The sequence below is a fragment of the Dermacentor variabilis genome, chromosome 4 (genome assembly GCF_050947875.1).
Source record: "Dermacentor variabilis isolate Ectoservices chromosome 4, ASM5094787v1, whole genome shotgun sequence".
Lineage (NCBI taxonomy): Eukaryota > Metazoa > Arthropoda > Arachnida > Ixodida > Ixodidae > Dermacentor > Dermacentor variabilis.
In genome coordinates, this window is record NC_134571.1 from 171937141 (window position 1) to 171952849 (window position 15709).

At 43.8% G+C, this 15709-nt stretch overlaps 1 protein-coding gene across 2 annotated transcripts in view; it reads right to left on the bottom strand.

Moving 5' to 3' along the window:
* Positions 1-15709, bottom strand: part of LOC142578069 (uncharacterized) — a 44298-nt gene that overhangs the window by 14216 nt on the left and 14373 nt on the right. The window contains exons 2-3 of one of the 2 annotated variants that reach the window (XM_075687487.1): positions 10194-10333; positions 5003-5082 (exon numbers count right to left, since the gene is read on the bottom strand). In XM_075687487.1, coding sequence (XP_075543602.1) covers positions 5003-5082; positions 10194-10333 — 220 coding nt within the window. The remainder of the gene's footprint in view (positions 1-5002; positions 5083-10193; positions 10334-15709) is intronic. The other variant, XM_075687488.1, reaches the window with a different exon arrangement.

Here is a 15709-nt window from a genome sequence, read left to right on the forward strand (position 1 = left end):
GCCAATGTATGAAAGCCTCTAACCCTACAGCTAGAATAGAATTGGCAGAACTTTCGAAGTTAATCAACAAGCGTAAGACAGCTGACATAAGGAAGCATCATATGGATAGAATTGAACATGCTCTCAGGAACGAAGGAAGCCTAAAAACAGTGAAGAAACTAGGAATTGGCAAGAATCAGATGTATGCGTTAAGAGACAAAGCCGGCAATATCATTACTAATATGGATGACATAGTTCAAGTGGCTGAGGAATTCTATAGAGATTTATACAATACCAGTGGCACCCACAACGATAATGAAAGAGAAAATAGTCTAGAGAAATTCGAAATCCCATAGGTAGCGCCGGAAGAAGTAAAGAAAGCCTTGGGAGATATGCAAAGGGGGAAGGCAGCTGGGGAGGATCAGGTAAGAGCAGATTTGTTGAAGGATGGTGGGCAGATTGTTCGAGAGAAACTGGCCACCCTGTATACGCAATGCCTCATGACCTCGAGCGTACCGGAATCTTGGAAGAACGCTAACATAATCCTAATCCATAAGAAAGGGGATGCCAAAGACTTGAAAAATTATACACCGATCAGCGTACTGTCCGTTGCCTACAAAGTATTTACTAAGGTAATCGCAAATAGAATCAGGAACACCTTAGACTTCTGTCAACCAAAGGACCAGGCAGGATTCCGCAAAGGCTACTCAACCATAGACCATATTCACACTATCAATCAGGTGATAGAGAAATGTGCGGAATATAACCAACCCTTATATATAGCTTTCATTGATTACGAGAAAGCGTTTGATTCAGTCGAAACCTCAGCAGTCATGGAGGCATTACGGAATCAGGGTGTAGATGAGCCATATGTAAAAATACTGAAGGATATCTATAGCGGCTCCACAGCCACCGTAGTCCTCCATAAAGAAAGCAGCAAAATCCCAATAAAGAAAGGCGTCAGGCAGGGAGATACGATCTCTCCAATGCTATTCACAGCCTGTTTACAGGAGGTATTCAGAAACCTCGATTGGGAAGAATTGGGGATAAAAGTTAGTGGAGAATACCTTAGTAACTTGCGATTCGCTGATGATATTGCCTTGCTCAGTAACTCAGGAGACCAATTGCAATGCATGCTCACTGATCTGGAGAGGCAAAGCAGAAGAGCGGGTGTAAAAATTAACCTGCAGAAAACTATATTAATGTTTAACAGTCTCGGAAGAGAACAGCAATTTACAATAGGTAGCGAGGCACTGGAAGTCGTAAGGGAATGCATCTACTTAGGGCAGGTAGTGACGGCGGATCCGGATCATGAGACAGAAATAATCAGAAGGATAATAATGGGCTGGGGTGCGTTTGGAAGGTACTCTCAGATCATGAACAGCAGGTTGCCATTATCCCTCAAGAGAAAAGTGTATAATAGCGGTGTCTTACCAGTACTCACTTATGGGGCAGAAACCTGGAGGCTTACGACAAGGGTTCTACTCAAATTAAGGACGACGCAACGAGCTGTGGAAAGAATAATGATAGGTGTAACGTTAAGGGATAAGAAAAGAGCAGATTGGGTGAGGGAACAAACGCGAGTTAATGACATCTTAGTGTAAATCAAGAAAAAGAAATGGGCATGGGCAGGACATGTAATGAGGAGGGAAGATAACCGATGGTCATTGAGGGTTACGGACTGGATTCCAAGGGAAGGGAAGCGTAGCAGGGGGCGGCAGAAAGTTAGGTGGGCGGATGAGATTAAGAAGTTTGCAGGGACGGCATGGCCACAATTAGTACATGACCGGGCTAGTTGGAGAAGTATGGGAGAGGCCTTTGCCCTGCAGTAGGCGTAACCAGGCTGATGATATATATATATATATATATATATATATATATATATATATATATATATATATATATATATATATGTAAAGCGGATTTACGAAAGGCAGCGAAGAAGAAGAGAGGACGAAGAGAACGAAGAGCTATGGAGGTCGGACTTCGCTACCACCATCACTGATCTCCGGTGAATGAACGCATTTTGTCCCATCCCATCCGTCAGAATCCCTACCAAGTGTGATTCTCCGCGCGCAAAGTGATCGCAGAAGTCAAGGAGACGATGAACAAAGGCATCGTTCAAGAGTCGTCAAGCCCATGGACCGCCCCAGTAATCCTGGTTCAAAAAAAGACGGATCCAGGAGATTCTGCGTAGATTACAGACGTCTATTCGCAGTGACAAAGGAGGTTGTCTATCAGCTACCGCGAATCGACGACGTCACCGATTGCATAGATGGTGCTTCTTATTTCTCAACACAGGATTGGTGAGCGGGGTATTGACAGATACCTATAACATCTGACGACAAGGAAGAGAGCGCTTTCTTGGCTCTAGATGGCCCATCCGAATGTAATTGCAATGTTCTTGTTGCAATGTTCCTTTGCAATGTTCTTGCTTCATTCAAAATATTTATGGACACAGTACTATGTGGTCTAAGTGCCAGGTATGCATGTGTTATCTCCATGATGTAATATTCGGCCGTGTGCTTAAAGAACATAACGATAGCCTCAGCCTTGTTCTGGACTGCATCGCAAAAACTGGACTGGTTCTTAACCCCTAAGAAATGACGGTTTGGTGAACGCCAAACACTGGTCCTGAGACACTTAATCGAAACAATGGCGGAATATCCGATCCTCATAAGATTGAAGCGGTCAGCTCTTTCAAGTCACCGCAGTAAGCACTTGATCTTCGCTCACTCATGTGCCTATGTTCGTATTTTTGTCGTTTTGTTCCCCGGTTTCCCGACATCGTTTACCCGTTCACAAGTATTCTTCTAAAAAAATGCGGCCTTCAATAGGGCACCAGAGTTTGACGCATCATTTTCGCACATGAAGTTCACAGTAACGTCAGCCCCCTTCTCGCGCCACTTCGATCGACCTTGCCTGACTGAAGTTCACACGGATGCTTGTGGAATGGGCATATCGGATGCTTAGAAGCGGTGCTAGTACAGTGTCACAGTGACGTAGACAACCTGGTCACATACGCAAGCAGTTGTTGGAGTAAATCTCAATGCAATTATACAGTTACGGAAGAGGAATGCCTAGCAGCTGCTTTCGCCGTACAAAAGTTTCGTTGTCTTTACGGTCGACCATTCAAATTATTCACCGAGCAGCAGTCTGTGGCTGGTTGATTTCCGTGACTCCTGTGGCCATCTCTCACGTTGCGCGAGAGGAAGAAGAGAAGACGAAGAGAACGAAGAGCTTTGGAGACCAGACTGCCCTACCACCATCATCGATCTCCTGTGAATAAATCCATTTTGTTGCTACTTCTCGTAACAATATATATATACATATATATATATATATATATATATATATATTTGTATACCTGCCGTATATGGTGTTGGGCTGGCGAGCACGAGGTCGCGGGATGGGATCCCGGCCACGGCGGCCGCATTTCGATGGGAGCAAAATTATAAAACACCCGTGCACTTACATTTAGGTGCACGTTGAATAATCCAGGGAGTCAAAATTTCCGGAGTACCCTACTACGGCGTGCCTCATAAGCATAAATTGTTTTTGGCACGTAATAACCCATAATTTATATATATATATATATATATATATATATATATATATATATATATATATATATATATATATGTATATATATATTTGTATATGTATTGTGAGATCGGTTTGCATGCCCATGGTTACGTGGGCATCAAGAAAGCCCGTGAGATTGTGATAAAGCGGATAACGCAGTATCTAAGTGGTGGTCCATGGATTGGAGCTGCCGAGGCCAGAGCGTTCCCTGGTGCGACTGCATATCAGATCTGCTGTCCGCGATTTTCACTTTATCGCAGCAATACATTGGGCTTCACTGCTGTGCACAACGGTACTGCGATGGAACTACTTCCATATGTTATCACGCCTTGCGTATAAGCCCCGTAGAGCGACGTTTTCTTTGTAAAGCTATCTTCAGATGCACACCACGTTCGCCCACAATATTTGTTCTTCTGTGGTACGCTGAATGCAATAAATTGATCGGAAAATACTTGTGGAAATTTCGAGAAGTCTTAAGCTACGCCTTGAAGAGTGGAACGTGATAGAATTCAAAGACCCCTGACTGCTTCTCCCGCTTCCCGGCAACTGCAGCTTATGTAACCGTAACGTTTTCCGGGAAACGCTGGCGGCGAACGCCATGCGCGAAGACGAGCTTTCTTACAGAAACGCGGCATCTTGCGTGCGCCGCGATGCCGTGGAGGCGAGCGTCATCTGGAGATGTTGTAAGGAACCAGGCGCGCTGTAGTATTTGTAGTATTCTAGGAATACTACAAATGCTGGAAAAGCGGTTTGTGTTTGACTTTTCTCGTAACATCATTATGTATTCTCTGATATTTAAATTAGATTACGACGCCTAGTGTCTGTACATTGTGTGTAAGCCGTACTTTATAACTTTACTGGGGTATTTTACTTCGAGAAATTCAATTATTTCAGTAACTTCTTTGTGCTACACGGAGGACCTGCGTGGTTCGGTATGTGTAATTAGGCATCCTTTGTTTAAAATGACTTTTTCCCGAAACAACCGTGGACGCTAGGCGCGGGACGCCAACGCCGGATTTTCTGCAACACGGAACCTTAAGTGGTATCGCGTTAAAATATTATTGACGACATCCACTGGCAGCTCGCAACCACTAACCGCAAAATTAGTCATAAATTGAAGCAAAAGAAAACAAAAAGAAAACGTCGTACGACGCCTTCAGGTTCACATTGACGCCTGCTGTTACGCACACCATCTCGTCAAACGCCGGCACCTGGGAATAGAGCGGTGATCCAGGTTAGTAAAACTAAAAGGCTCATTGAGGTATTTACTGTGCAACTTCATTTTTCTTCTAGACTGAGCGTTGACACGACCAGATTGGCTCTGTATTAATTTGTCTGGTTGCTGTGCAGAACTATTTGCTTTCTCGAGCACATATATTCGGGACCAATCCAAGCGCATACGCGAATCACAATCGGCTAAGTAGTGCATTATTCTCACCTTCCACAGTGCTGACTGTAATCCAGGGATCTTCTCCCCTTTCTCCTCCTCCAAGTTTAGCGAAGTAATCATAGTTAAATCTGAAACAAGATTGGGAAAATGAAGCTGACACAATGTATTCGCAGAGTACATGCGCAAGTAAAGGCCGTTTGCTATGCACCTTTTGCATCCCATGTGAAATTTTTTTGCAAGAGCGGCGCCGTCTTTTTTTATTTGGAGCTGTGAGTTGACAGAATATTTGCCACAGGGGTTGGCCCATCAGACAAAACCAAAGCATGCTGTGAGACCGGGCTAGTTGGTTTACCATGCTGATGTAACCAGCGCAAGAGTGGACACGGGACACTAGTAAGGGGACAAGGACAATAAAGGACCCACAAAATAGGGCATCCTAATATTTCGATAGCCGCCACAAAACATGCGATTTTCAGTCGACAACACATGCCACATTGTGGCTATTTCTCTACCTTTCCGAAAATGCCTGGTCTCGTTTTCAGGAAAGCCGAGCGCGTACGCTGGAGGAAACTACATGCGGCAATGGCAGGACCACCATTAGGTATGCTTCGATCGGGACGAACAGCGACCGCCTCGATGAACACACGGCCGTGAGCCGGAAGTACACTCCGACTCTTTATTGCAGCTGTTCATGTACAGCCAAGACATGCGTAGATTATTGCAGGAGTTTCGCCGTTACCATAATAGTCAGTAAGAAGGATAAAATACACAAAGGCTCGCGTACCAAGCAGTCAAACTTATTCCGGAGCACCCCCTTGCAGCATTTCTAATTATTGAGTTTAGGCGTTAAATTTTATGAATGAAGCATACGAAGTGACTCTACTTTCTTTTTGTATTCATTCATACGTAGATTTCAACGGTGGCATATAGCAGGGGTCAAGATACAATTAGGCGGCATAAGACCTGTACCAGAGCCCCTGTAAATACCTGTATTCGACGGCCTGGCATACGACTTCAATTCCTAGGCTAAAACTAGCCGTAAATTGCATTCGTCAGTACCTGGAAGTTTCCATTTCTAATTATTAAAGCCTTTTCAGCATTAGCCATTTTTTTAACGAAAGGCTGAGACAATCGTCACATTTCCTGGCCCGCCCTGTGAATGTAATGTTCGTTATTATAATCTGCATATTCATGATATCGTAAGAGTCTGAATTATTTCTGATGTTCATGAAATTGCAAGAGTGCTGTGGGAAGATTTCTCCGTTTCAGCAAACACAAGGAGGGGTGAAATACTACGGTACTACATCTGCCAGAGGTTTTGGCAAATACTTCGTGAAGGTTCGAAATATAGGGTTCCAAAGATGAAAAGATAATCCCTTGAGCCAGATATAATTCTCGCTAGAAGACATGGGAAATCACCTGCTAATGTCTGATCATGTTCTTCATTACATCATATGTACGAATGAACAATTGGTTAAATGGTGGAATTTCGGAAAGGAATCCAGCGGTAGCATAGGGCATGTCCACTTAGCACCAAACGCAAGACAAGCCGACGTTTGCAATATCCGCGTGCGAACATGTTGGTAAAAGCATTTACGTTCCACACAGCTAATTAGGTATTTACAAGCTAGCTGACTTCAGAGCTTCGCGGTTCGTTAATGAAGAACTAACAGAAAACATGTCCTGTAGCCTTAAACCCCTACCAGGTGCAGATATTTTTAGCACTGGCAGGCCGCTCCAACGAATGCACTCAATAATTTAATCAATAAAAGCCATTGAGGATAATTTATTGAAATAGCTAGGCACTAAATATTGCACAAAACCTCCTGTTTACCTTCGCCACACAACCTACAGAATAAAGATGTCCTCTCTACCAGGTTGTACCAGCTCACTTCCGCGAAATGCATTCTATATTTCTTTCGTCACAGATCTAGCTCCTCCTATTACTAGCAGCAACTTGTCCTCCTTCTTGTTTCTTAGTGAAACGGCGCAACCCATTCTGGGGGATCGGGCATGAGTCGTGTAGTGAAAAGATTTTATAATTTTTTGAAGGAAATTAGGTGTTGTAAGTATCTTGCAAATGGGTATTAAAATGTCGGCTGTTATAGATATGAAAGCTGAAATATCTTAATATTGAAGTAAAATTATGTGAGCGTCAGAAGTAAAATATTAAAATAAAATACCAGTCTCCACTACACAATTGGGGTTTCGCAAATATGCTGTGGCTATAGCTCCCTTTTTGTTCATTTTCATTTTTCTTTTCATGATTAACTCTAGAGACCCATTGCTAATGTACTATTAAAGATAGCACTAGCATCTGTGGTTATATGGCTGCATTGTTCGTGTAGTTGTTGTCTGCCACATTTCAGCTCGGCGATCGCGCGCTGTTAGTAATTTACTTTTACCTACGATTGGGAGTGTGTAACAGGCTAGCACTATCGTAGTGACTTCAACATAAGTGTATTTTTCCCTATCTGCACGCTTCTTGCAAATATCGATATGGGTGAAAGGGAAAGACAGTAGCACCAACGAATCAGAAGCTAATTTCAAGTATGGGGCCTCGTTGAGAGGAATGAGGGTGAGAAGAAACGATGTCGAAAGGACAGACGCCCCACACGGTTTGTTCCTGGTTCTGTTCACATCGTTTCTTCTCGCATTCATTCCGCTCAACGACACTCCACGGTACACCATGTTGGCTAGCAGTCAACGCTATACCTTCTAGTATGCCAGGCATAATTGAGAACGAGACATTTGGGGCCCCCTCTTACAAAAACGTTTTTCTAATATTCATTATTAACATCGCATACGGAGGCAATACCGGAAGCGTAGTTTTCTCCAGCTGAATTATTGAAACAAGCGTTGGTGGCACCGGGCGATGGCTGCACTCCGCTGCTCCCCTCCGCTTGCGACGGCTAGCAGAGACGCGCACGACGGGCGCACGACACGCTTTCCTCTCAGCCTTTTTTCTCGTTTCCTTTAATTATCTTCGAACAGCATGGCAAGAGGCGCTCTTCATTGACGAACTCTTTTCGTTCTATTTTTTTGGCGTGTTAACCGTGTGGTGATTAAAAGTGAATGGCAGAGCGGTTCGCTCTCTGAAGGGCTCGTGACACACCGCGCTGTTGAAACTTCCGAAATAGTTCGAAGTGCTTGTAGGCGTGGGACCAGTGAAAAGAAATACAACCACGGAAGGTCTGCTAGAGCCAATTCCCACAAAAGTCGTAATGGAGAGAAAATAAAATGCTATTGACAACGTGAAAAGTGGATCGCACAAATACGACGAAGCGATGTACAACGCCAATAGAGGAACGCAAGAGCGGTTACTGCTTGCAAGCAGGTTTGGTGCATGCATTCTTTGTCGTCTAAAGAACAAAGACGCGGGAACCACGAGTACGAGCTTCTGTCGTGTCGTAGGCATATAGTCATCCTCGGCTGGTGGTTGCCCAGCATCTTTATAATTGTTTGTGTATCTGCATTTGGTACGAACGGGTGGATGTCTGATTTGCCCTTTATTAATATCTAACACAGGGATAAGTGACCTTTGGAAACCGTAACGTTCTGATAATACCTAAACTTGCAAAGGCGCATGACATCCGACCAAACTAGTAAATGCTTAATGTTAAACAGACACAACTGTGAATTGCCAACGAAACGCGGCCGTGCCACAGACAGCCGAACTATTCGAGAAGATAACGTAAAATACCCAAGTTATTAGGAGTACATGGTACTGCAATTACAGCGTTGGCTTCGATGGCGTCTTCCCAGTAAGGAAGCAGTATGCTCAGGCCTGGCAGGTGGAAACTTGAGCTTGCCTTGTCAATGGGGTGGCGCCTGTTGAACCCGAGGTCGTGCGTGTGTCCCCTGCCGGCGCGGCCGCAGTCTAATGGGGTGCAAAGAGAAACGCTTGCGTAACGTGCTTTTGCTGAACGGTGAACAAAATAACTTCGCTAAAATTTAGGCGGAACCCTCCAATACGCTGTTCTCAATAACCCAGTATCCGATTTCAGGGGTTAAACGGAACACGTGTTTAATGTTGTGATCTCTTGACATGCTATAACGACCATTGCCACGACGCTGCTTTCAGGATAGAAATGAAATGTGCCTTGAGTAACTTCCTGCTGTCGCTGTCTTCTCCTAAGTATAATGGTTCGAAAAGAGAAAGATAATTTGAAAGAAGGCAGAGAGGTCGGCCTTAGGTCGGCCATAACCACTCAGCAACCACGGCGGGTGATCCCTATGTTTGAAAGACACCCAAGGAACCCACTTACCGTTTTCGGGCATCGCTGCTGAACTTCTTCAGGATCTGAGCGTGCAGTCCTCGCCATCATAAGGACTACTAAGGCAGATTTTAAAACTGCTCGATGAAACAACTATGCGTCAATTTGAAATTAAACACGATGTACATGCTTTTTACACTGCTGCTGTAAAATGAGAACGGGGTTTAATGCTTTCCACTGGTTCCAAAAATGACCATCTTCATGAATAACGGAAAATTTTAAGGCTAGCAGATGACGCCACTCAAACGTATCCGTATTCAGTAATTTTTCTGCCATTGTGCCACTTGTCGCTCTCGGTGGCACATTCGTACCAATAAAGTAGTTTTTCGAGTTTTAAGAGGTACTGTCGGAGATATAAAGCTGTAAAATTTTTGCCATCGACTCGTCAGCGCTCAAGGAACTTGATTGAGCTATGGCACGAAATGGTTCTTGTAAATTATCTGCTCTTTCTTTAGCTGCATAGCTTCTAAAACAAAGTTTACATCGTACATCACTGGTTCCTATCCACAGTTCAGGCCCTGCATCTGACCAAGAACTATACTTCTACAGAGCTCTACAGAAAGGTCTTATATGACATTGTGTTCAAGACTCCTGCTGAGTTGAGGTTGAGGTGGCCACAAATGTCCTCACCGAAAAATATCACTCATGTGTTATGCTCGACTATGGGCTAAAATTCATTACCGTTTTGGAAGGAAAGAACAAACAAACTCAAGAAAATAGAACACTTTGCTCTATTCATAGATTGCATCGGCGTGCGTTTTGGTGTTGAGGGTATTTCTATTCGATACTACCCTTACACACTGGTTGTCTTATCGCGTGTTTTTATTCTGGTATTTTATTTTTAGTTCTCGCGGTGAGTATTTTTTCTTTCTCTCTATTTGATGAAATACATGTGAAATAACTGGGTTCATTCACAAAGGAACGGAAAGCTTCATGCTAAATGTAGAAGGAAGACTACTTACTTTTTTTCACTCACTTCATAATGTAGTTGGAACTCGTAATCAGTCTGGTTCAAAAACAACTTTGAAGCATATATACACTTCTCATTTGCTAGGTTATAGCTTCGCTTCTTCAACCAAATTTTTTCGGTAGTGTTCAAGGCCTGCGGAAAGCGTCGAATAATAACGCACGCTTTTAGTCGTCTGTGCACGATGACCAGACTTCAGATATTCAAGAATTTCTTTTCTGTGTAGGATTTCTTTCCATCGCGATTGTAATACGCGTGGGTAATTAGTGTTCTCGTTTCTATGTGAGCGCTCTCTCTAAATATAACCAATTCGTTGTTCGTTACAACTCGTCTTATCATCGTGACCTTCAATTATATTTTTCCGCAGTATATTATAATTAGAAAAAAAACAAGAATTACAGAGCAAACGGGGCGTAGCCGATAATCAAGGTCCGGATTCTGAGCAGTAATTGCGGCTGGGCAGATTACGTAGTGATTAGATGTGAGACAATTGGTGTTTTCTAACAGCAGCAGAATAAGTCTCAAGGCAAAAAAAAACGTGAACGAAGCATGGGTAGGCATGCAGCTGGTTGGCCCGAACCTCCAATTAATAAGTGAAGGTTGCAACTGTGTTCAAATAATCAATGAATAAGTACTGAATAACGCTCACGCTATAAAAGGCCAGTTCTTCCTTGACAACAGAAGTTTACACCACAATGTCCGCATGGAGCGTAATATAGGACGGGTAACAAACACAATAAATATAAGGCACTTTTTATGTATACGCCATTTATAGGAACAGGAAGCCAAGATGACCAAAGCAAACTCACGCGCAACCTCCTGGCGAACGTCGCGTTCTTCATTACTGCAGAGAAGCCGCACATAACCCTACCTTTCATAAGAACATTCACTCAAAAGGGTAACACTTTGCAAACCTCTAATGTCCTTACTAAGTGTTACCTCAGTAGGTTAGTGTTAGCATTAGCATTAGTGTTAGGGGTGATAACGCAATATGAGACGGACAAGTCATTATTTCTTGCTAGATATTCTTATGAAGACATCTGGCTATGTATAGCATGCCTACTATACCTTCAAGCAAATCTTCAAAAAGACATCGAAATAACTACTTCTAGTTGAAAAATAAAGGTATACAAATTATTGCTTTCGGAGCTGAACCCTTCATTGTTTGTGATTTGTCGCAATTTTATGTACAAAATGTGGATTTTTTTTATTTCATATGTATGTGGGTGTTCTTTGAAATGTTTTATCTGCGGTGGTGGTGCGGTGGTGCAGCGGTGGCGCAGCGGTGGCGTAGAGGTAGAACACCCGCCTCGCGTGCAAGAGGTCCGTGGTTCGAATCCCGGTGCCGGCAATTTTCCACCGGATTTAAAAAAAAACCGCGTGTTGATAAAATTGCACAAACAGGCCTGGAGTGTGGCCTGATCCCGGGGACCAGAACCGGTAACGCACTCCCTCACCAGAGCAGGATTGGCCACCCTGGTGCAGTACTTGGCCACAACCTCCTATGAACACAACAATCAAACCCCGGCCCTCAGTCCCCAGCAGCTGCGAAGCAACTGACCACGGCGGCGGTCAGACCTGCGACGCAGCAGAGGGTGCTAAGAATCACTGGCTCCGGACAGGCCGCCATTGGAATATGAACCTGGCAACGTTTAACGCTAGAACGTTATCTAGTGAGGCGAGTCTAGCAGTGCTATTGGAGGAATTAGAGGGCAGTAAATGGGATATAATAGGGCTCAGTGAAGTTAGGAGGCCAAAAGAAGCATATACAGTGCTAAATAGCGGGCACGTCCTGTGCTACCGGGGCTTAGCGGAGAGAAGAGAACTAGGAGTCGGATTCCTGGTTAATAAGAATATAGCTGGTAACATACAGGAATTCTATAGCATTAACGAGAGGGTGGCAGGTCTTGTTGTGAAACTTAATAAGAGGTACAAAATGAAGATTGTACAGGTCTACGCCCCTACATCCAGTCATGATGACCAGGAAGTCGAAAGCTTCTATGAAGACGTGGAATCCGCGATGGGTAAAGTCAAAGCAAAATACACTATACTGATGGGCGACTTTAATGCCATGGTAGGCAAGAAGCAGGCTGGAGACAAGGCAGTGGGTGAATATGGCATAGGCACTAGGAATAGCAGGGGAGAGTTATTAGTAGAGTTTGCGGAACAGAATAGTATGAGGATAATGAATACCTTCTTCCGCAAGCGGGATAGCCGAAAGTGGACGTGGAGGAGCCCGAACGGCGAGACTAGAATTGAAATAGACTTCATACTCTGCTCTAACCCTGGCATCATACAAGATGTGGACGTGCTCGGCAAGGTGCGCTGCAGTGACCACAGGATGGTAAGAACTCAAATTAGCCTAGACCTGAGGAGGGAACGGAAGAAACTGGTACATAAGAAGCCGATCAATGAGTTAGCGGTAAGAGGGAAAATAGAGGAATTCCAGATCAAGCTACAGAACAGGTATTCAGCTTTAACTCAGGAAGAGGACCTTAGTGTTGAAGCAATAAACGACAATCTTGTGGGCATCATTAAGGAGTGTGCAATGGAAGTCGGTGGTAACTCCGTTAGGCAGGATACCAGCAAACTATCGCAGGAGACGAAAGATCTGACCAAGAAACGCCAATGTATGAAAGCATCTAACCCTACAGCTAGAATAGAACTTGCAGAACTTTCGAAGTTAATCAACAATCGTAAGACAGCTGCAATAAGGAACTATAATATGGATAGAATTGAACATGCTCTCAGGAACGGAGGAAGCCTAAAAACAGTCAAGAAGAAACTAGGAATTGGCAAGAATCACATGAATGCGTTAAGAGACAAAGCCGGCAATATCATTACTAATATGGATGAGATAGTTCAAGTGGCTGAGGAGTTCTATAGAGATTTATACAGTACCAGTGGCATCCACGACGATAATGGAAGAGAAAATAGTCTAGAGGAATTCGAAATCCCGAAGGTAACGCCGGAAGAAGTAAAGAAAGCATTAGGAGATATGCAAAGGGGGAAGGCAGCTGGGGAGGATCAGGTAACAGCAGATTTGTTGAAGGATGGTGGACAAATTGTTCTAGAGAAACTGGCCACCCTGTATACGCAATGCCTCTTGACCTCGAGCGTACCGGAATCTTGGAAGAATGCTAACATAATCCTAATCCATAAGAAAGGGGACGCCAAAGACTTGAAAAATTACAGACCGATCAGCGTACTGTCCGTTGCCTACAAACTATTTACTAGGGTAATCGCAAGTAGAACCAGGAACACCTTACACTTCTATCAAACAAAGGGCCAGGCAGGATTCCGTATAGGCTACTCAACAATAGACCATATTCACACTATCAATCAGGTCATAGAGAAATGTGCGGAATATAACCAACCCTTATATATAGCTTTCATTGATTACGCGAAAGCGTTTGATTCTGTCAAAACCTCAGCAGTCATGGAGGCATTACGGAATTAGGGTGTAGACGAGCCGTATGTAAAAATACTGAAAGATATCTATAGCAGCTCCACAGCCACCGTAGTCCTCCATAAAGCAAGCAACAAAATCCCAATAAAGAAAGGCGTCAGGCAGGGAGATACGATATCTCTAATGCTATTCACAGCGTGTTTACAGGAGGCATTCAGAGACCTGGATTGGGAAGAATTGGGGATAAAAGTTAATGGAGAATACTTTAGTAACTTGCGATTCGCTGATGATATTGCCTTGCTTAGTAACTCAGGGGACCAATTGCAATGCATGCTCACTGACCTGGAGAGGCAAAGCAGAAGAGTGGGTCTAAAAATTAATCTGCAGAAAACTAAAGTAATGCTTAACAGTCTCGGAAGAGAACAGCAATTTACAATAGGCAGCGAGGCACCGGAAGCCGTAAGGAAATACATCTACTTAGGGCAGGTAGTGACGGCGCATCCGGATCATGAGACGGAAATACTCAGAAGAATAAGAATGGGCTGGGGTGCGTTCGGCAGGCATTCTCAGATCATGAACAGCAGGTTGCCATTAGCCCTCAAGAGAAAAGTATATAATAGCTGTGTCTTACCAGTACTCACGTACGGGGCAGAAACCTGGAGGCTTACGAAAAGGGTTCTACTCATATTGAGGACGACGCAACGAGCTTTGGAAAGAAGAATGATAGGTGTAACGTTAAGGGATAAGAAAAGAGCAGATTGGGTGAGGGAACAAACGCGAGTTAATGACATCTTAGTTGAAGTCAAGAAAAAGAAATGGGCATGGGCAGGACATGTAATGAGGAGGGAAGATAACTGATGGTCATTAAGGGTTACGGTCTGGATCCCAAGTGAAGGGAAGCGTAGCAGGGGCGGCAGAAAGTTAGGTGGGCGGATGAGATCAAGAAGTTTGCAGGCATGGCGTGGCCACAATTAGTACATGACCGGGGTTGTTGGAGAAGTATGGGAGAGGCCTTTGCCCTGCAGTGGGCGTAACCAGGCTGATGATGATGATGATGATGATGATCTCTGTTCCGTCAGATTGCTGCACTTGTAACAGTGGCTCAGCCCAAGCAGGCAATTCAAGTAAGCCTTCAGACGAGTCCCCTGAGACATACTTCTTCTAGATGTGCCTTGAATAGAGGAATAACTAAACAAAGAAGGGCGTGAGTCTCAAAGGTCACGCTTCATTTTCATTTCATTTTTTTTTCCTTAAAAGCTCGGAGGCATAACATAAAGTGGGACACAAAGACATGTGAATTTCAGTGATTTGAACGAAAATGAAAAACAAAAATATAGCAGAAAGACGGTTGGGGAAGTAAAAATACAGCTGATAATACATTGCAAATAGAAAGGTAAACAGTAGAAAAAATATAAAGAATTCTAGAAGGCAGATACTCTTTAATATGTGTTAGTGTAAAGAACTGTGGTCTTCTGGGGCTGCGTAGTGCATTGTTAGTTTTTCGCGGAATTTTTCGCATTCGGTGTATGCTACTCTATGTTCTAGGAGGAAATTCCACAACACTACTGCATTAGAAAAAAAGAAGCTGAGTTCACATATGCCGTGCGGCCGTCTACACGCGCTATTGAATTGGTATGGCTGATTCGAGAGGATGCGTTATTTTGTGGATTTCGCAACACGTGGCGGGATTTCGGGTGATAGAAGGAACAGTGGAACAGGCAACAGCGAGATATGACATGGCGGTGTGGGAGCGGTGACAGACCAAGTGATTATTTGAGCGAAGAGACACTGGCGTAAGACGAGCAATTTGAGATGATGACGCGAACCGAACAGTTCTGGATCGATTCTAAATGCGCGGTTAGATGTGCTTGAGAGGGATGCCAAATGGACGATGCGTATTCTAGATTTAGACGGATGAATGTTAAGTATGTCAATTTTATAACCTCTTGTGATTCAGTTGCTCAGATTAAGACTTAAATAGCCCAGTGTTCGTGAGGCATTGCATCAAATTATTTCTCTGTGGTTTTCCCATATGGGATCACAGTGTCATATGTATTTCGAAGTATTTGTATGCTGATTTGACTTCAATAGAGACAATATTC